Source organism: Cyclopterus lumpus, chromosome 3 (assembly GCF_009769545.1).
Source record: "Cyclopterus lumpus isolate fCycLum1 chromosome 3, fCycLum1.pri, whole genome shotgun sequence".
Taxonomy (NCBI): Eukaryota; Metazoa; Chordata; class Actinopteri; order Perciformes; family Cyclopteridae; genus Cyclopterus; species Cyclopterus lumpus.
Window position 1 is genome coordinate 15,234,912 of NC_046968.1, and position 22,288 is coordinate 15,257,199.

The 22,288-nt window shown below is 39.9% G+C and overlaps 1 protein-coding gene across 1 annotated transcript; it reads left to right on the forward strand.

The window, feature by feature from the left end:
- The first annotated feature begins 180 nt into the window (after positions 1 to 180).
- On the forward strand, positions 181 to 21,323 carry aldh1a2 (aldehyde dehydrogenase 1 family, member A2). The gene is made up of 13 exons (XM_034559305.1): positions 181 to 415; positions 7,755 to 7,859; positions 8,585 to 8,725; positions 9,166 to 9,295; positions 11,259 to 11,320; positions 12,001 to 12,129; positions 14,230 to 14,343; positions 16,884 to 16,986; positions 17,659 to 17,843; positions 17,967 to 18,131; positions 18,848 to 19,005; positions 20,058 to 20,132; positions 20,363 to 21,323. The coding sequence occupies exons 1-13, from the start codon at positions 299 to 301 to the stop codon at positions 20,433 to 20,435; spliced, it is 1,557 nt and encodes a 518-aa protein (XP_034415196.1). The 5' UTR covers positions 181 to 298; the 3' UTR covers positions 20,436 to 21,323.
- Positions 21,324 to 22,288: the final 965 nt, after the last annotated feature.

Consider the following 22,288-nt stretch of genomic DNA (forward strand, 5'->3'; position numbering starts at 1 on the left):
AATTACTTTAGAAAAACTGTCGGCTGCTGGTTGGTGAAAGGAGTGGAACCGGAGTGTACTGGGAGTGTTAGGTGGGTGGGGTGGAAGTGTTTCTCCTCCTCAACACGCATGGCTGAGGTCGTTTATGTAAATGCATGAATTTAATTTTCAAAAGGACAGCCCTTTTCTTTGCCCAATGAAAATGAACTGCGGCTGACACCTGGCTATAAACCCAGGAAGAAACCCAAAGTCCTAATCAGAAATCTGTTGAAAAACCCCCGAGAGGCGCAGCAGGCAGACGAGTGGAGAGACAGCCGCTATGACTTCCAGTAAGACCGAGATCCCCGGAGAGGTGAACAGCGACCCCGCAGCTCTCATGGCATCCCTCCAGCTGATGCCCTCACCGGTGCCCAACCCGGAGATCAAGTACACCAAGGTCGGTTTCTCTCCACTCTCTCGCCGCCGAATGACTCGCTTTGCGCACACCGACTCTGATTGTGCTCGTGGATGTCTGCTCTGTTTGAAGTAAACTTTCCGTGTGTCAGCATCAGCCCGTGTAGCTCAGGCAGAGCCGGGGCTGAAACAACTTCGCCTCACTCAACTTTATTCCTGATTAACTGACGATTTGTACGTTTAAAAGTCCCGATGAGTCTCTTCTGCGTCCACGTGCTCATTGTATCTCTGAATTAAATCATCAATAACGCCTGGACAAGACAATTTAAACTAAGTTGATAACATATTTTTATAAACATTTCTCACGTTACTTGACCAAAACGTTGATTTTTACAATTTAAAATGTGACTCTATCAATAAATTATCGTAAAGACTGATAACTGATTTCGGATACACGTTGGCACATTGTAATTGTTACAAAGTAACAGCTTTTAGGAGCACGATATAACGTTGTAATAAGACATGTCATAGTTGGAGCTTGTTTAAAAGTGAAAGTGTCTTAAAGTGTATATAACACTGTGTCACGAGGATAATTATATTTTACGATATCATATTTTTATTTTAATGTATTTCACATTGCACCTGAAGACAGACCAACGTCATCCCATGTTACAGCATGAAACGCTACTTAATACAATTTATTTTTCAATTCAAGTTGAAAGAAAGTAATTAAAGGGATACTTGTAAAAATTGCAATATTGCAAGATCAGAGCCAAATCTCTCTATTTATTTCAAATTTTTCATCGTGATTAAAATGTTTCACTTCAATAACTTTGTGGTATCCGATGTGTCCTAAAGTTCTTAATTTAATTTGTCTTTGATTTCTCACAATGATTGGTATCAGTGGCAAAAGCTGAGTTTGTGGGCAAACAAAACAACCCAAATTCTTTCTGCCAGGTCTCAAAAGTATTTTCTTTCAAAGACTCTATGCACATTTTAGTAAATTCCAAAGATGTGGCAGTAATTTAAGGCATATTCTCATTAATAAGAGCATGTTTCTCTAGTGAGTAACTGTTTAATCTCAAAATACACGTCAAAGAAAAAATGTGGTATCAGAGCAGTTTTTGGATTGTCCTTTAGTCAGAAGTGTGTGGGTGGGAGAAAAAAGATGCAGGAACAGCTGGAGAAAAGAGCTTGAGTCAAACAAAGAACTCTATTTGAGTCACGAAGCAAATCATGTTGCAGATAAAAAAACATGCCTTCAGAGAGATTTTGATTAAAACATCTGGTGAGAATAGTATAGTTCCTACTTTGAGCGGTTAATTTTTCCACATTTTGTTACCATAATAAAAGCATAGCAGTACATACACTCTTACATAACTGAATCAATCATTAATCAGTAAATCACAGTCTTTAAAGCCTTCGCTCTTTGAATGTGAGTCTTGACCCACCACGAGTCATTATGTTGAAAATGGCTCTCATATGTTTGATACCATCTCTGCAATGTCTTGATAGTTTCTTCTTCTTCTTTTCATAGACACATACATATGCACATATTTGACACTTTGAAGTAAATTTAAGTCATCAGTTAAAGATCCTCTGAGATTATTGTAATATTTACTGTGTTTACAAGTTTTGTTGCTACTGAAAGAATATTTTAGCTGCAGAGCAAGTGTTTTGTGATTACTTAGATTAAAGGGCACGTCTCATAGAGGTCAGATTCCCGATAGCGCGGTGTAAGTCCAGTCACTGCTATAATTGTTCTGTGGTAACACATACCTCAGTGTTTTAAGTGCAAAGGGCACGCTGTTTGTGAAGATACATGTGGTATAGGCTGTAAGCTTTCCATTCCCTCTTAGTGCAGAGTGTTGGTTAAAGACTGGGACAAAACGCTGTACAGGAGGACATTTAGGGAGCGACTTGGTGAATTAACCCCTTGGAATTTGGATCATCCAGTCCCTGTTGGTTTGGTGGATATAGGGGGCAGAAGGGCCCTGATTTATGGGAACCCCTGGCGTGGGCTCCCCCCACACCCTGTTCCTGTTCTCCACTCCACTGACTGCAAGGGAAACATGTAATGCTGTTCATGGCCTGCAGGACGTGTGGATGGAGCTGCAAGCTTCCACACACAGATGTATTTGTCCTCAGATACATTCAACTTTTCTCCAACATGAAGACTATATTAAACTTCTCCTAAGTTACATACAAATACCTTTGTTGTTTAGCAATGGGACTATTACATGTGAGCCACCCTGGAGATAGAGATATGACTGATACAGTATCACTGCCTCACAGGTTTGCTTCTATAACATGAGCTTGTAATACTGCAGTCAAGGTTTGCCCCTTGTACTTTTCACGAGTCATGAACCGCTGATAGTATCAGCAAAGATATCTTCCTTCTTGTGTTCATTTATACAAGATTAGATTTTATTAGTCTATTGATATCCCCGTATGCAACAATGTTAGTTTTCATACACCCTCACTATTGTAGCTAAAAGCTTGAGGAGTAAAGCTCTCTCTCGGTTGTCCTGTCCCCTACCCCCACATTTCTATCGCTACAAGGCTCCAACAGCTGGGTTACAAGACAGAAACAGTTTAAAGGTTGATAGGACCACGAAGGAAGCCATAAATAAGAGAGCCATGATAGCTATTTATTGATATTTTTCACTTGTGGTAGAAGTAGAGAAGAGACACTGTTTATTAATAATTAAAGCAAATAATTAAAGAAACTGTGGGTGATACTTCTGGCCCTTGTAGTTCTTCATACCGTTCACTGATGATGAGTTGTTAAACCGTTTAGTGGGACACATTTTACAAGGGTGGTAATAACTTTTTTGCTTTTACTTTGAAGGAGCAGTCTGTCAAATATTGTGTGTTGTGAAAATGCAAGTCAGCTCATTGTTTTACCCTCCACAAAAGTTAATGTTTTAACATGATTGCAGTTTAGTCAACCAATAAGAATGTATGTAGGTCCAGGTTGTAGGTCCAGTTTGCTTTTACTGTAACCTAATTCTTTCATAGGGTAGTAACAGAAAATAGTTCTACAAATAGAAAACTAACAAAGACCAGATTGAGGGATCCAATTCATTGGCCTTGTTCCTTGTCTCAACTACAGCCTGTCTCTTAAACTAATCAATAGTTACACATTTTCTCTGCTGCTTTGCTCATGGTGACATCAGTGCACTTTCACCATAGGAACCTTTGCAGAACCTGTCTGCCGAACACCAGAGTATTTGTAAAGCAGTCTATGCAGAGACAACCACTCAATTTGGATGAATAAGAGGCTCCATCAATCTGTCACTGATTGAGATAGCACAGATGGAGGCTTGGGGCTCCCCGATGCTCGGTGCTGTCCACCAGGGTATAAATTATGACCCTGTCTCACTGTGTGGGTTAGTGGCCCTGCCTCGCCAGAGCCTGACCTGCAGTTCTGGACTTTTTCTCTTCAAAACCACCATCTTACTGCAATCAAGATCAAACAGAGCCCAAGTTAGGGGATACTGTGCAACTAAATGATTTATCACAACGAGCAGTGAGAGCTCTCCCCCCTCTTCTCTGCCTTTGCTTACACAATTTCTCTGTTCGCACACACATGGCCACATACTCTCTAAAACACATCTCTTTGATTGTGACAGGGTAAGTGTGCACTGTCATTAATATGTCCATTGGTGTGAAATGCCTACTTGTGCAGCGAGTGTAAATTATCATCTTAGCAGACACGTCAACATCGTGTCCCCTGTCTCTTAATCACTGTTTAAGGAAGAACAATGACAGCAAGGTTACCCTGTTAACTTCCCATACCTTCAGTCTGCGGCCCTCTTGACAAGCAACGTGTAAATCCTTACGGTGTCACTGCGGAAAACACTTGGCTTCATAAATCTGTTGGAGTATTGGCTCTTTTTCTGCCAAGCAGACACAGTAGAGACAGAAGTGCTTTTCTAGATGTTTATTTGTCTGTGGAAAAGCATCACATTTCTTAAAAATTACTTCTCCTCTGTCCATGGATCCCACGAGTGAAACTACTGTTCTTTAAACATATCCTTGACCTGAGATTTAGAGGATTGGTTAAGTACACAGGAAACCCATCAAAGCTCAGATGTTTCAAGAGGAAAAAAACACTAGTAGTGAGAGTGGAGGTCCATTTTATTGTTGTTTTATGTGTTTTCTCTCTCTTTTTCTTTTGCTCTAGTCAGATATGTAACAATGGAAGTTTTGGGGTTTGGATGTAGATTGGATCAATTAATTACAGACTTTAAACGGACACAAATCTGACCAGAAATATATAAGAAATTAGCATCATATGGGCCTGAATACTGAATACTCCTGTGGCGTGACGAGTCAGAATGAACAACTTTAACCACTTTTCCACACCCAATGGTGAGACAGAGATGTTTGCCAGTCAGTGACAGCGAGGCCGCCCTCACCAAACCCAGGAGCGCAGGGTGGCATTGTCTGTGGGTGTGTGAATGAAAAACACGAAGGCTCCACGGTGTACGACATGTGGAGAGGAGTAGGAGAAAAAACACCAGCTGGTCTCCACTTTCACATGCTCTCCACTAACTGGTACCAGTAGTAGTTTTTAGACTTTTGAAATGCAGCCAGAGAGGAAATAGAGTTCCTGTGATAAGGGAAGGATATGAAACTTCCTGCGCAGACGAGTGTTGCAAGTGCCCGGGAAGCTAGAACGTGTCTGACTGTGGAATCAAACACATATATAAACCCATACATTAAAACCCCCTCTTACCAATTGATCCCACCTCTCAAACTCGCCCCGTTGAAAATGAAAGTAGTAGCATAACGAAGAAGCATTGCCCAAACAGATGTTTTGTTGGCTGCAGAAAATGTTTTGGCATTTCTTACATCTTAAAATCACGCAAAGTTTTGTCAATATGAAAAATACATTAACATTTTACTATACCAGAAACGACGAATCTTTATTATTATTTTTTTGGGGTGTACAAAACCTTTTGTAACGGATGGCGATGATTAAGACACTAGCATTAAACGGCCAAATTAACAAACAAACAAAATAACTTTGCATTATCCCCATGGCCAGGCTCTCGTCGTTGAAGTGATTGACAGCTTTTGCAGAAAAGCCTGGGAGTTGCTAAATGTTTGCAGCTGCCCTGTGGCCCATGCAGAAAGTCTTGACCTATATGCTTACTGCTCAGCTTTAATCCACATCAGGCCTCCTCGTTATGCGTCAGGCATCACAGATCACAGCTTTTTGTCTGTTCTAATGCGATTTTTAATCAATGAAGCGGCACAAAATATGTTTCACCTTTTCATTTTAAAGTTGTGCATTGCAAGAGCAGACCATATTAATATATTTTGAAAAATCTTTGGACACCAAGTTATTTCTTAGTACTTACTGGTTTGTATGAACATGAAACCAACATGTTACGGGGTGGACCCTGCAGAGAATGGGAAAGAAAAAACGTTTTGTCATTTGAAAATGTGCACCCTTGAACTTGCTTTTTCATTGTTGTGTTCTTTGCTACTTGCCCAAATGATCCTAAAAGCAATTTTAAGAAACCTCAAGAGTTGATTTACAACTCGGCCCTGTCATCTTAATCAAGTCTCTCAATGGAACGAGACAAAAGTCTAACACCAGTCCGAGTCCAGAAAGAGGACCGAGCCAAACAGCGGCTGACATTTGTCCTTTTCTAGCCGTGATTTAGGTGGCGGCCCGCTCCCCTGTTCTCGTGCTTCATCCTTTCTCCTTTACCAGCGTCTTGTGAGAGGGGTTACGCCATGCATAAAGCTACCCATGGTCTGCATTCTTGCTCGGACTGTTGAGGCTGTCAGGGGGCTCCTCTGATTTAGGGCACCCCACTTCAGTGGCCCCTATAAATTTAAAAACTAATTCAGTGCTCTACAGGACTTTCTGTTTTTGTAGCTGGCCCTCTGCTCCTTATCGTTACTGACAATTTTATGAAGTGCTCTTAATGAGCGTCAGATTAAAGGTGGCCTCTGATGGAAGGCGCCTGAGAACCCTGGGCTGGTAGAGAGAAGCCTCTCCGGCCTTGTCTATCTCTATGTGTGTGTGTTAAGGTGTGTGGGGGATGGTGTGTGTGACCAGTACAAAGGAAACGTAGAGGAATGAGTCTGTGACGTATGGTTCTGTGGGGTGGTACACACAGATACTGAACACCTTAAACGTCTGCATGTGAGTTATTCATACACAGAGAGACCGCATTATGAGCCTGTGAGCCGTGGGAATGAAGAGGAGGAGGGAGGCAGAGAGATGTGTTTGCTGCGACTCCAACAGTTCTCAGACTCCCTGGCATTTTATACCAACCCGAAAGTAAACACGGGTAACAGTTTACAGCCAATTAAATAGTGCTTAAAACCCAGCGTTTATGGAGGTAAACATGTTGGAGAGTTTAGGGAGGCTTAGGCCGGTGGGATACTTGAACTCTGCTCTCAGGTTTGCTCTCAGTGCATCTGAACTCCTCTAAAGTAGAAGGACGGTAAGAGCATATGTATACACAGAGGGATTTGTGCCAGCAGATGTTCTCCCTACACTCTATCTATCAGGCAGACTGACAGCCATTAAAAACAGTGTGAGAGTAGTCTGTCTAATGGATCTAAACATGTCAGAGAGGAAGGTGCTTTTTCTTATGACCTAGCTTACGTAAGATATATTTGCAGAATTCAAATCACACCTTGCTTTTTGTTCCACCTTTCATCAGCTTATGACGGGTTGGCTTGTATTTTATGTGACATAATTATCAGCGTTGTGACTCTGTAAACATTTATTTTTCCTTTGGTCTTAATAGATGTTAAATATGTCCTGTTTGGAATCCCAGGCGGTTGTTTAACGGAAGACCTGCTTTAACGCATCACAGAAACCAAGCGCGGCACGTGTTTTATGATCTCGTAAACGAGCAGCGATGTTGTGAAACGTGTGTCTGTGTGCTTGGGGGTGGGTTGGTGGGTGGGGGTCTGGTGTCTGATAGGGATTTATCTGCACCCCCCACAACACCCCCACCTCTTTGTCTGGATAGTGGAGCACTCCCCAGAGAGCAATGCAGGACAGGCAGGAATCTCTGTCCAGATTTCCAGAGATTCTCCCATATCCCTTACACAACAAGAGCCGGGAAGAGCTGGGACTGTTTTTCACAGCCTACAAGCATGTGATGAAATGATGACAAAACACAACATACATTTTAAAATAAAAGTAAGATAGTCATCATCTCCCACTCAGGCTGGTTTGCTTTTTAAATCAAATTAAGTTAGTTTGACTACGTTTATTCAGAATCACTTTGTGCATTTTGCATTTAATTCATACAAAGGAAAGTGCTTTCATGATTTAATATTCAGATTATTTGATGCATCTGCTTACGAAAATACTAAAAACTTAATTTTTTTCCCTTCAGCTCTTCATTAACAATGAGTGGCACAACTCTGTTAGTGGGAAGGTCTTTCCTGCCTACAACCCGGCTACTGGAGAGCAGATCTGTGAGGTTCAGGAAGCAGATAAGGTAAATACAGCATGGCATCTTCCATCCATGTCTTTCTTTGAAAACAAGGTAATCTTACATATAAGTATGTACATATCAAAACCATACTATATAAAAACTCCATGTAAAAGTTGGGCACTTAAAGTATAAGCAACAAAATGTACTTAATGTATCAAAAGTAAAAGTATTATGCAGAATAGTCCATGTCAGTGTTATAATATTATTGGATATTTATAATGTATAAATTAACATGTCAGCATTACTTTAATGTTGTAAATCAAGAGGGAGGAACTTTGAACTACTTCATATACTGCTGAGTAGTTCAATCAATAAGCGGGTACAACATTTCCTTCTAAAATATAGTGCATTAGAGATAGAAAATAATCTAAATTCTACTGAAGTAAACACTGCTGGAGAAAATGTACTTAGTCACATTCCAGCATTCCAGCACAGGATAGTTTGATAATGAAAACCAAGTTTCAGTTTCTCTTCTTACTACAGCCTAAAACCTTGTTTCATTCATCTCAACTAGCTGCTTCCATGTTGCAGAAGTGCAATTTGAAATCAATCTCTTATGATTTGGTGTGCTAACAGTTGTTCTTCTCTGTCCTTATTCCTTATTTAAATGTTGAGGAAAAGAAAAAGAATCTGTGAAAATATTCAGGTGTATGCTCCTGTCATGAAAAGTGCAAAGCGACACCTATTTAATGGGTTAGTATGTCATTATTATGCATGTTGTCTCGTAGGCTGATGTTGATAAGGCGGTGCAGTCGGCTCGAGTCGCCTTTTCTTTGGGCTCCGTATGGCGAAGGATGGACGCATCTGAGAGGGGGCGTCTGCTGTCCAAACTGGCTGATCTGGTGGAGAGAGACAGTGTCTATCTCGCTGTAAGTTATACTGTCATGTCTCTGAATGAATTAATGTGAATAACCTTTTCAGTTTGAAAAAGCTATGTTATTATCTGCATGTATATGATAACAAAAAGTCCTCTCATCCACTTGATTGTTACCCTATTTATGTACCTGTACATTTATACCAGAACTGTAACTGCATAGTAGTATAACACTTATTCCTTTGTCTGTTTATATAATTTATTATCTTGTACAAAGTACTTTGAGTTGCCGCTCTGTTTGAAAATTCTCATAAACTTGCGTTGACTTAAAGAGAACATATAACTGTAACTTAGGGGCTGTATTTGTAGGTTAGTGTTATCTTAGTGTCACATTTCACCCACGGGAGAGTGTAAAGATGGGAACAGTATGGAATTATGTGAGGATCACAAGGTTATATCACATATTTCTCCAACGTCTCCCCCGTCTCTCTTCAGACTATTGAGTCACTGAACAGTGGGAAGCCTTTCCTGCCCACCCTGTTTTTGGACCTCCAAGGAACCATAAAGACACTGAGATATTTTGCTGGATATGCAGACAAGATCCACGGTACTTCCATTCCAATGGGTAAGATCCCTGCATGAGTACTACAGCAGAGTTGTAGTGAAGTACACAGCAGAGTATTGTTGAAATGCCTGGCTAGTAGGCCTAGGTATTAACTAGCAACTAAATTTGGTCTTCACTAAGTTTTTAAAACTACGATAGCAAAAGTTGGTTTCTTGGTCAGATTATGACAATCAGATATGTCTTAACTTGAACTTGCGTTCCAATACAGATTATACCATGCTATTTAGTGAGCCAGAACGATATTTGGTATATTCCAATATGACAAAAATACCAAACTGTCCTTTTGATTTTGGCCGCATTTTGTAGCTTACAAGCCTGCATGCTTTTCCAGCTTTTACCCCTGTGCAGCAAATATATGAGCTGGAGGCTCAACGATATATTTTGTTTATTTTTCTGTGAGTTAAAACATAATACATCCATTTCAAATATGCAATAGCTGATTCTGGCCTATTGGGGGCATTGGAAACATGCTGTAAACACAACTTGGTAGCAACCAGTTGCTTATTAATACAACCAGAAGGTACACGGCCTCATTATTGTTTTAGATGTGTTTCTGGTCACCTGACCAATGTAAGTACAATATTCACCCCTTTTACCTGAGGGAAATATCTGACTCTTAAGCTGCTAAATGTTCCACTGTGTTCACCAGCTAGTTGCTAACTGTGTCAGCTCTGGTGTGCTGTCTGGCATATTATTCAGTTGAATACAAAAAGGGTTTGTAGAAAAAGCACACTTATACTCAGCAAAGTAAGGTATCAAATTAGCGATCAATCCAAACACTACATTTATTGTCGTGGGGAGGCTGCCATCAGTGTCCTCTCTCTACAGCAGTTGAATTTAGGGGTTAGGAGAGGAGAACGTTGGCTGTCTGTTTCAACAGGATGCACAAAAAAGGAAAATAGAATGAGAGAGGACATGGGAAACCTCCTGATACCACGTATTGTCCCTCTCAAAGCTTCTCTTGTACACTGCTGCCAAACCAACCGTGCTAAGCATTCTGCCAGAGCTTTGGTTTAAGCTTCAATGCTCTATTAGACATTTAGAGGAAATAAACAAGGGTATTCCTGTAGCCTGTATGATATAAGTCTGTTAGTAACTTTGTGTGTTCACCTGTCAGGATGAAGTGCAAGCCATTTCAACAATCCATCAGCATTTATGCAGTTATGCTAAGATTATTGTGTTAAATTTGTCTTCCCAGATAGTGTGAAATGGAAGAGGAGTAACATTATGTGGATAACCTTTGGCTTCACATATAGTTTACTATAGTTTACACTATTTGTTCCAAATTGAAATATAAGTCATCTTGCAGCAGTCATACTTCCAAACAAAGCTCACAGATACTTGAGCTCCTCCTAAAAATCACATGTCTATTAGGTTTATGGTTTCATTCTCCGAACAATAACAGCTTCATCCCCTTTGGTATTAAGGAGAAAGGTTGACATAGTTTTGTTTCCATTGTCATACCTTACTGCATCCCATTGAAAATGATTATTGGCTTGTCATCAACCATTGGTCATTCCAGTCCAATTGCAACTTGAGGCAATGTTTCATCAGCTGACAACTGCTGTAGCAAATTTAGACACACATTTCTCAATATCAATTGTTTTTTGTGGAGAATGAACAAGCATGGCACACCCTCAGGAAGTACCTCCTTTTACTTCAGTAATGCAAGAGGAATGAGCAAACTTTCCAGCATAACACCCATCTCTATGACCTAAAACAGTTACACACATGCCTGTGCTGTACGGGGCTCGAAAAGAAATGTAATCTCTCACTGGGGTAAAGCAACCAGGAATGTTGCGTGTGGATTCATTTACAAATGAACTTGTTGAGTCAACAACACCAGGGATATCAGGTGGTGACATTTTTCATGTCTTTCAGGCTTTTTTTAGAAATGATTTCCCTTTGTGTGTGTATGTGTGTGTGTGTGTGTGTGTGCGCGTGCACGTGTGTTCCTCCACAGATGGAGATTATCTGACATTTACAAGATATGAGCCCATTGGAGTTTGTGGACAGATTATCCCTGTGAGTATAACGCTTACTTAAAGTGACATATGATGAATAGAAATGGACATAAAACGATGAATTGGTTGAGTGTCAAAGAGATGTTGTTGATTTTGAGTCTGTTCTTTTTGTTAAATTACATTCTGCATTTTCCAGTAATTCCCCAACAGTCACTGTTTATATGTGTAAATCCTGCGGGTAAGCCCCAAAAGTTACAGTGCCAGTGAGCTTGACTAATAGAGAACGAGAAGTGAGAAGCCAAAGAGCTAGGAAGGGATTTAGTGTGTTTGAGGAAAAAAAGAATGGTGAGAAGGGAGGAAAAGATCAAGGAGTAAGAGACACTGTTGATTGTGCAAGAATTCAGAAAGCGTGTGGTTCTGCGTTAAGCCCCATGGGCTCCTGTGCAAAGCAGAAATAACACAGGCCTGTGTTTTGTACAGTGATATGGGTCTATTGCACATGTGTTGCAATTTCCCGTCTTTCTCAGAATACTGTGGGAAGAGAAAATACTGTACAAGTGCCGAGAACATTTTCTCACTTGACTATGTTTAGACAGCGTAAAAATGAGACTAAGTGACTTAAGAGCGATGAGTTATTGAATTTGACTTGTGACCACCCAGTGTGTCAGTCAGATGCATCATGTCTTTTTCCGCTGTGTGTGTGTGTGCGTGTGTTTGTGTGTGCGTGTGTGTCACACTCAGTGGAACTTCCCTCTGATGATGACAGCATGGAAGCTGGGTCCAGCAATCGCATGTGGAAACACTGTTGTCCTCAAACCGGCCGAGGAGACACCTCTCACCTGCCTCTACATGGCAGCTCTCGTCAAGGAGGTACATCATCTCTTTGCCAACTAACCACACATGTGTTCACGTGGTAGTTTGCCAACATTTTATTTGGCCAGTCCAACATTAATACTCCCAATAACTGAATGCGAACCACTTACAGGCTTCAGTTAGCCAAGAACACAGTGTTCACTATGAATCTGGCCAACACGTTATTTGGATAATTCATTATTAATGTAACCACAAGGTGACAAAGAACAGATGTTTGACAAAGTGTCACGTGTCAATCTGACACATCTCTTCAGAGCCTGTAATCCTAATTTCCACCCTGAGATTAACACCAGACAACAACACGTGTGCTAGAGTTAAATGGTTAAACGGTCTAAATCACACACAAAAAAACACATATTTTATCACTTACTCGTAGTGGTCTGTAGCTATGCAGATAGTTCTGATTTCATTCGTAGCAGTTTTCCTGCTACCCAAATACAATGGAACTCAATATAATTTTGTTTGTGGTGTTTAAAGCATTAAAAATTCCCCTTTAAAAACTAACTGCAACATGTTTTTGATGAAACAATGCACTGGTGGCTCAGGATAATTCACACACTTCTCTGTGAACAGTTTTTATAGCGACTGAGATGAAAAAAAGATGTTAAATATATGAACCACCAAATATTGTTAAAAGTTTATTAAAAGACTGCACAAAGCCACATAAACAATCATAATGTTATTACTGTTGCAAATAGTTGGCTGCTGAGCTATTGTGCTGCATTCACGTCATATCGTTTAAACCACAATAACAAGCTGCTGAGTGTGGAGGACAAACGTGCACGGCAGTTTTCAGTCTATTGACAGTTTCTGACATTGCGTCGCTAACATTTGCACTCGGGCTAACACCTCGGAGTAAAGCTTAATCCTATCAGAGTGCCTGTCTAGTCTAGTGCAGTACCACACTGACCTACAATCAGGTTAAGACTAAGCATACTACTGAACTGAGGATATTCTGAAGTAGGGCTGAACGGAGCGACAGTATAAACAGTGATATGTTCACTTAATGATGTGCATACTGAAGTCTGTTTGAATGGTGATGTGGGAAAAAAATTGAACAAGCTATTTAGTCAGTGACAAATCTTAAATCTGAACTTAATGAAGTGTAAAGAAAAATGAGAAATGGGAAACAAGTAAGAGTACACTAGATTTCTAAACTATTCATTCGAGAAAACCAGTGTTGCCAACTCTTTTCCAAAGAAAGGCGGAAGCATCACCAGCTCTGAAAATAGCTAAATCTATCATAAAAGTCCCCAAGAATGACATTACTCACCCTTCAGGCCTCCCTCTAAAACCACTCCCCCAAAATTATCATAATGAACTCAGTACTTTGTTTGTCAGTACTCAGTTTGGGGAAGACTCGGGTTACGAGCGATGAGTGCACAGGCAGAATACGCGCACGTAGGCAGTCAGGTAGCCCGTCCAATAATTTATTTCTGGACAAATTAAATGATTTGACAGGCTTATTACCGTCTTTAGACAGTCACACATTTGTTGGAGCATTTGATTCATTGATTGCTGTCAAGACATCAAGAGAATTTCAACAAATCTAACAATTCTTTTTTTGAAGATTACCAACCCTCCCTGTAAAGTCAATAGAAAATTGAATATCAGTGCTGACAAATTACAAAAGAGCACTCACACACAGAGCTTAATTTACAGAGCAGTTAAGATGGTCAAGTCAACACGGTTAAATATGACTAATACAAGTATGCAGTAAACTCAAATCCAAAATGTGGTATAGCAGTGCATTGTATTGTTAACATCAGTAGCAACAGAGATAGTCAGTTGTGTACAATACAGGCAAACACCAAGTTAAACAAGATGGGAACAATGCAGCGTCCCACTAATGTAGAAAACCTAATCACGCTGTACAAATCTCAGTGTCCACATTCTCCCCGTCTCCCCCCTGCCCTCTCTCGCCTCGCCTCTTTCTGGAGACTATCTGTCTGTCGCCTTCGTCTTTTTGACGTTCTGTCGGTTCTTTGCTGGTCGGGAGGTTGGGTTGGGTCCGGATTCCCCCACACCGCCTGTGGTTTTGCTTGGCTCTGCTGTCATCTCCGTTAAAGCTTGTTTCCTCTCATATTGTTTTGACAGGCTGGGTTTCCACCGGGAGTCATCAATATTTTGCCAGGATTCGGACCAACGGCAGGAGCTGCGATTGCTTCGCACATGGGCATAGACAAAGTGGCTTTCACAGGATCAACCGAGGTACTTCTAATAACATGACTCAGACCATCAGCTGCCTATTGCTCTCTTTTGTCATCACAAGTGACACAGTGACCAACATGTGCAGAGCATAAGAGCAGGCTGGGTAATTAGGGGATGTTGTGACAAACAAATGGGGTCTTGTGCTGCGTGCCCTGTCATTACTACTCATGAAAGGGGGCTCTGATTTTATCTGGCACACATGCACATATTTGCACTGTCAAGAGTATACAAACACATCTCTGTGAAAAACACTGCCTCTCTTCTGTTTCCCCTCCGCTCTCTCTGCTGTATTAACACACCTCGACCACAAATTTCATTGAACTTACCATCAGGATAAACCCTAGTGACTTTACAGAACGGGGGCTGTAAATGGAAAGCTAAATCATCAAGGACATACACCATGTTAGGTGTTGAGCGGGTGCAGGTGTTGCGGTCTGAACACATACCTCAGGCTAGACTGACAGCAGATTATTTTACTGCAAGATCAGTTATAAACATTTGTTATTTCTAACTGCAAGGTAACCCACATGTATAATGTATGTTCTGATGTGTCCAGTCAGTACACACATGCATGTTTGGTAAATGAGCCGGGTTTATGTAATGTTCAGATTAGCCTTGTGGTGTATGGCAATCTCTGTTTGGACTCTAGTGGAGTGTTGGAGAGGAAGCAAGTGTATGTGTTGAGAGCAACCTCCAATAAGCCTATACAGGTATATATTACTGTCCCTGAAAAGCCATAACAGAAACAGTAACTAACTCAAAACTAAACAGCATGATGATGAATATATATTCAGCTATAACGTTGTGTCTTTACGATCCAGCACAGTATAACGCAAAACATGTATTTTCCTATCCCGGTCTGTCACACACACAGACACACTCAATCAGTGAGTGCACGCGAGCTGACATAAATGTACCTTCTAACATAAACATCTTCTTTGTTTTATCATCTCGTCTTGATTGAACATTTCCTTTGTGAGTGGCCTTGTTTTTTTTATACTAGCTTTCCTGTTGTTTCATGTGATCTGGAGTCAATTACTGAGAGAATGAGCCAGTGCTGTAAGAGACTGCTGATGCCCAGACAGTGAGTCACCACACTGTAGTAGCAGTGGTGGGGGGATACTGGCCACCACAGCATCTCCTCAGGGTGGAGGGTGGTGGTGTAGCTACAGGTGGAATTTAGGACCACAACTCATCCTCATACTGATTCACATGTGGCTGTGACTCCACATGGAGGAGTCTCGCAGACCAGTGTGTTTCCTTTACTCCTGAATAAACACGCTAACCTCCCCTTAGTCAGCTGCTTTGTGTTTCCCATCAAAGGCAGACGAAACACATCAGCAACATTGAATACAAGCCAAGTATTGTGTTGTTTTGCTTCGGTTCAAGCCACAGCACAGCAGTTGATACTATTCTACTCTCTCGTTTTCCATTATATCTTAGTGAATTACAGCAACTCCGACACATGATAAGGCAGTGAGAGAAGATGAGTCTTTTCCATGCTGGAGGTTTTTTTCAATTGAAGACTGTAAGGGTATTTCTCACATAATCTTGTCAGTTCTCTCGGAAATTAAAACGAGCTGCATGAGTAACAGGAAGATGAATACTTGTTTAGGGTGTAAGGTTCGTGAGGAGAAGGTGCGATAAGTTTCTCAGGCTTCTAATCTTTTGAGTTGAAATAACATTTCACAACATTGAACAAATATCAGTAAAAACAGCTGATTTGTCTCAGTAGAGACTCATGAGAACAAGTTTGAAAGAGAATATCTGGAAATAAAGCAAATTACATGATGATGAAACCAATTCTAAAGAATTAGATATAGGATGTATAAAGGCGTACTCATAATGACCACATCATTACCATGACTACTTACTCAATCCTAAAGGAATACTTTGACAATGTGGGAAAGGTTGATACCACTCGAGTTTGTGTGAACCTCAGGTTTGCATTCACTTTGGTGTCACATTTACATTGTGAGGAAACCAAATATATACTTTTCTGCCCTTAAATTGCATTGTAATGCTTAAGTATTGACATTGTAATACAAGACAAATAGATGACACTTTATGCATTTGAAAATGGTCAGAACAAATGTTAAGTATATATGATTTACAGAGAAAAAACAATGGTAGGGTCCTCTGAAGATGAGTTGACCTTATCAAGCAATCCTGTTCTCCAAGGTATTATTAATGTAAAAGAAAAAACACAGCAAATCCCTTACTGTGTACCATATTCATACCATCCTCAGGTAGTTACTTCACCACCCACACACCTCGTGGTTGCTTCTTCCTGCCCGTCATTAGACATCAGATGCAGTTCCGGCTGAAACATCATTTTATTTTCCTATTGCTCTAAAAATATAAAAATAAATATTAATTCTGTGTGTTTGCAGAGCTCATGTTTCAGCTGGCCGACCGATGCATTCACTGTTTGGAGCAAACCAACCTCTCTAAGCTATTTAATGGCTCCATCTGATTTACTGATCTGGCTGTGTGTCTGTATTTCTGTGAGTAAACTCCAAATCTGTTTTATTCGCTAGGTCGGCAAGCTGATCCAAGAAGCAGCTGGAAAGAGTAACCTGAAGAGAGTGACGCTGGAGCTGGGAGGAAAGAGTCCCAACATCATCTTTGCAGATGCTGATTGTGAGTTTTCAAGTTATGTTTTATTCAGTGCTCCAGTCACCCTCACTAGGTGGTCCGTCACTATCACTATTTTGTTTAGTCATGTGTCCCATTCTCAGGACCTGCAGTCTGTGGATGGACACACATGGACTGAGATTCTTAAAATGCTCAGAAGCTTTGTAGTGCTAAGAAAACCTGTTGATGAATGGGTTTCATATGAATTCTAAGTGGCTCACCAAACTGGGGGTGCTGAGGCTTTCAAATGCTTTCAGCAGCCGTGAGAGGGGCTCCCTAAGGCCTGTAAATCAGGAGAATGGACCCTGACTCAGTCGGGTGCTTCAGTCGAGACCCATAAATCACAGGGGTCCGTTAACCCTTTGTGCGCAACAGCAGGGTCCTGTCTCTCAGGTGTCAGGTATCAGATTTGCACAGGAAACCCCCAATAAATATTGGGGCAAATTTTGTAACAATATACTGTGCACATTACTTTTTCTTTTTTCGAATGAAGTTTTTTGCATATAGATGAGATGACAAGAGTTTCTGTTAGCATAACATTCACATTTATTTCACAAGAAAGAAAGTAGAATTCTTATTTAATAATGAACCTTTAAGAATATTATTCCTGTGGTTTAGTTTTTAAATTTACAAACCAATTTATCAAGCTATTGATTTACAAATTCCCTTTCTCTCCAGTGGACCTGGCTGTAGAACAGGCCCATCAGGGGGTGTTTTTTAATGCAGGCCAATGCTGCACAGCAGGCTCTCGCATCTTTGTGGAGGAGCCCATTTATGATGAGTTTGTTCGGAGGAGTGTGGAGAGAGCCAAGAGGAGGATAGTCGGCAACCCCTTTGATCCCACCACTGAGCAGGGTCCACAGGTGAGGTCCACAGATCTACAGCTACCTTTATATTTCACTTTCAAAATGTGTCTTTCTCTGTCTTGTTTTATTTGTCTTCTTTGTCCCGGCCTCTCATATAATGTCGGTCCTCCACCTCCACAGATCAGCCGGGAGCAGCAGAATCGAGTGTTGGGGTTCATCCAGAGCGGCATCAGTGAAGGGGCCAAGATGGAGTGTGGAGGCAAAGCTCTGGGCTTGAAAGGGTTTTTCATTGAGCCCACTGTTTTCTCTAATGTGAAGGATGACATGCGCATAGCCAGAGAGGAGGTACGATGATAAAGAACAGGGATTTTGATAACTCCAGCACAATTTAAGCATGTATAACTGTGTTAAATGGAGTGGTGGAAGAAGTATCCTGATTCTTTTCTCAAGTAAAAGTATTATTAACATCACAATATTAGAATATTCCATTCAAGACAAAGTCCTATATTTAAAACTTTACACAAGCCAAAATACAAAAGTATTATCAACAAAATATACTAAAAGTAAACAAAATTCAATAATCCATTGCCATATCAATTGCAGTTGACCAGGAATTTGTTTTGTTGCGCACACACAACAAAAACACACAATAACACAACAGTAACCCTACAATAAATTAAATATTTGACAAAAATATTTGACAAAATTAAAAGTTAAAATGATGTGTTATACCATATATAATATATAATGTTATTATCTTGTTCTAATGTTATTATTGAGGCAATAACATGTAAGCAGCATTTAATGTTCTAGCTGGTCGAGGTGGCGCTAATTTGAACCACTTTATAATAAAATGAAATACTTAAGTTAAGTTTATCTGTACTTAAATGTTACTCTTCACCATTGGTAAAATTACAAACTGGATGAAATTTTAGTGCAAGATGATTGGTGGTAACCCCTATCCTTAACCCTTCACACTTATTTATATGTGACCGGTAATATATAATTATAACAAATACAAATAAGGTAAGTAAATTAACTTTATTACTATCCTTTTACAGATTTTTGGCCCAGTCCAGCTGATCATGACGTTCAAAACTATCGAGGAGGTGATAGAAAGAGCCAACAACACAGATTATGGTTTGGTTGCGGCTGTATTCACCAACAACATCAACAAAGCCATGACTATAACCACAGCCATGCAGGCTGGCACTGTCTGGTAAGTTTAATCTGCGCTGTTTTTCTAGCTACAATCAGTAATATTTCTCATGTTGGACAAAATCAACCATTTCAGACACTGGCATCCAGAAACTGTCGACTGGCAATGTGCCACTTAACTATCGTTAGACAAGCCACAAAGAAATGGTTTCCTTCCTTCCTTCACTTCTTTCCCTCAGCACAGATATTTGAGATATACGTAAAAAGCAAACATACAAAAGCAACATGGCAGTGCAAGACAACAGTGCAGAATATAAATTGTTAATGTAAACTGACACCCTAATTTTATAATTTGTACCAATGCAATGATCACAAAATTGTAGTTCTTGACTTTGCCTGAACTTGTATTGTTACTTTTGTATTTACCTGCAGATGGCTACGAGTAGAGGTATAATTATATTATAATAAATATAAGCGTAATATTTGCATCTGCCAAGAATTGTTCACCACTTGTCATACTGACTACACTCCTCTGCTAGCTCTCCAATCACTTCTTTTCCACTGTTGAGGATTTTGTTTAGTACCTATGGTCTTTTCTTACCCTCTTTTTTTCCTCAACAAATCCTGTCTATTCTAAACAATATTACCTCAAAGCTGATACTGACCACATCTTCTTAAAAAGTAGCAGACAACCAGGAATCGTCTCATGATCATTTATGATGATTGTTGCATTGCCTGTTGTTGTTAAGGTTATGGCCATTTTCTCAGACTAAAAACTCTTTGTCTTCAGGCTGCACCTTTCTCCTAATCACACAATCTCAAAGTGTCCCCACTTCTACTCGACCTCAGCCTTAATCTTTTTAGCATTCATTCACCATTTCCTTCCCAAGCTGGTGCAGTAAATTCACAAATAGACAACCTGTGTTTGCTAAACAATAAGGGAATTGTATTGTTAAATCCAGAGGGTTTCAAGAATAGCAACAACGATGAAGCTTGAATACCTTAAACTCAATGAAGCTTTAATACATTGGGACAAAATGATGCACCATTTTACAATATCAAACCACAGGAGTCAAACGCACAAGAGTGATCAATGTTTTATGTATTTCCCAGGATAAACTGCTTCAATGCTCTAAGCACACAGTGTCCATTTGGAGGATATAAAATGTCTGGCAATGGTCGTGAACTGTGAGTATGACTTGACTGCCTGCCCACTGAATTCACAAATAACCACAATATTACTAATACTGATTTGGGGTTTTGGAAACTTTCCAAAATTGCTGAGTATGTCATAAATCTTAATCAAAGAGGATATTGCGATATTTCCAGCAGTGTACACTCTATATTTCAATGCTGCTGTCAGCATGAAATTAACTAAATGAGCAGAATTGTTTACATTTCCTGTGATCTGTTTTCAGGGGAGAAAGCGGCTTGAAGGAGTACTCAGAAGTGAAGACCATCACGATGAAGATGGTCACCAAGAACTCTTAGGAAGCCACATCAATTTTGGGACGAGGTAGCGTCTTCCTCATCACTGACCTGTCTCTCATTAGTCCGTCCACAGTGGCAAACCACATAAACCATCAAATCCAGTTATCTCCATGGCAACTACAGGCTGTGACCACTCGCTGCCCTCCCAGTTCCTCCATCCCCACCGCATTGCTCGCCATGGACAGTCAGCCAATCCTTGTCCAGCTATCTCTACCTACCTTGAGTTTGTGACTGTCTCCAGTCTAACTGACAACCACTGAACTACCCCCATAATGTATACCTCCTCAACTAACTACACTAAAGCACTCACAGAGACGATGGGGGATGCTGCTCTGACCGCAAACCCCAATAACAACCCCCCCTCCAGCCACTACACCCTGATCCTTACCCCCCCCCCTAGATGCTGGATGCTCAGAGACTCAGTCACCGCACTTGAAATTAACCCTTTACTAGCAACTTGTCATGTGTTGGGAGGAAGTTTCTCTTTGTACTGTGCGGTATGATCGTGAAAACTTGTGTCATTTTCTTGGTAGAATTTATGCAAGCATGTCAGCTCATTCAAGACCACTGATATTGTCAGCCTCAGATATGAATGGATGAAATGTTAATTCAGAATTAAAATGCATTTTTAATTGTCTTTGTTTATATTTTAGCTTGTGTGACTTAACACTGTATGTCAACCTTTGACTGATGTAAACGTGAAGAGTTTAACCTCTTAAAAGCATTTTACTCTCACCTGCTAAAAGAGGAGTAGATGTATTTTAAACCTTATGTAACTGATTTTCATTGATGTTCATCTATGTTTATGTTTATACAATCATATGCTATAAAATTATAAAATGACCATAGTTTTTTTTTCTTCAGTAAAAACCTTTTTCTGGAAAATAATTTGTTGAGTTCACTACATTTTTTTATGACGTAGTTATATAAGTATTGTATTGATGCATCTCTTTTGGAAAGAAATTGCTCCAAAGAGATGATATAATTTACATATTTGTGTTTGAGTAGTACTGAAAGACATATTTACTGTACGTAGATAAGTGGTAATAAAAGACAGAATTCAGCCTTTTGTACAGAAGGCATTTTGAAATGTAACTAGAAAAATCGCTTCTGTAAATAATTAAATTAATGGTGGCCGAAGTCCATTTAGCTGCTTCAGGTTCAGGGTCATGGTGTTGTTAATGTTATTAGTAAAACCTTTGCTTTTCCAACTATGAAACGCTGACGCAGTACATCAAATTAATTTTAAAAAGTATTAATATTTAGGAGAACTGTAACAAACAAATCCAAATTAAACATGCAGCAGATCAGATACTTTCAGAAACATGTAGATTGGTAGAAGGGGGGTGAGCAACTTTCAAGGCCAGCAGTTGCTTAATAACTTCATTTTTACATTTCTGACCTATACACCCAGCTAAATAACTAATTTAAACTTGATCAGAGCCATTGAGTAAAGTCAACAACTAATAAAAGAAACACAATAAGTAACTTAAACATTGATCAAGATTAAATGCAAATATTTCTACCATACCAGGACCCTGTAACTGAAGTATAGCTCAATGGAATTTAACCACGATTAATTTTTATATTTCTTTTCTATTTTCCTGTTTTCTCAACATGTAATCTGTGCAAAAGTCCTAAAAAAACTATTTGTTTTTTTAAGTCTGAAACGTTGATTTCAAGTGTAAGAAATGTAAGCATGGCTAATGCTGTTTAAATTAAACTAGAAGCAACAGTTAAAGTCAAATCACTTTTCTTCAGTATGTTGCACAAAAAGATAATTCGGGACATCGATTCCTCCACATTAATATTAGTTTATTGACAAATGCAGTTACATTACTGCCATCTCAAAA

Coding starts and splice junctions, on each gene's coding strand:
- aldh1a2 (XM_034559305.1), top strand. CDS start 299: ATGACTTCCAGTAAGACCGAGATCCCCGGAGAGGTGAACAGCGACCCC. Junction 8,726..9,165: donor GAGACAGTGTCTATCTCGCT/GTAAGTTATACT, acceptor GTCTCTCTTCAG/ACTATTGAGTCACTGAACAG. Junction 9,296..11,258: donor CGGTACTTCCATTCCAATGG/GTAAGATCCCTG, acceptor GTTCCTCCACAG/ATGGAGATTATCTGACATTT.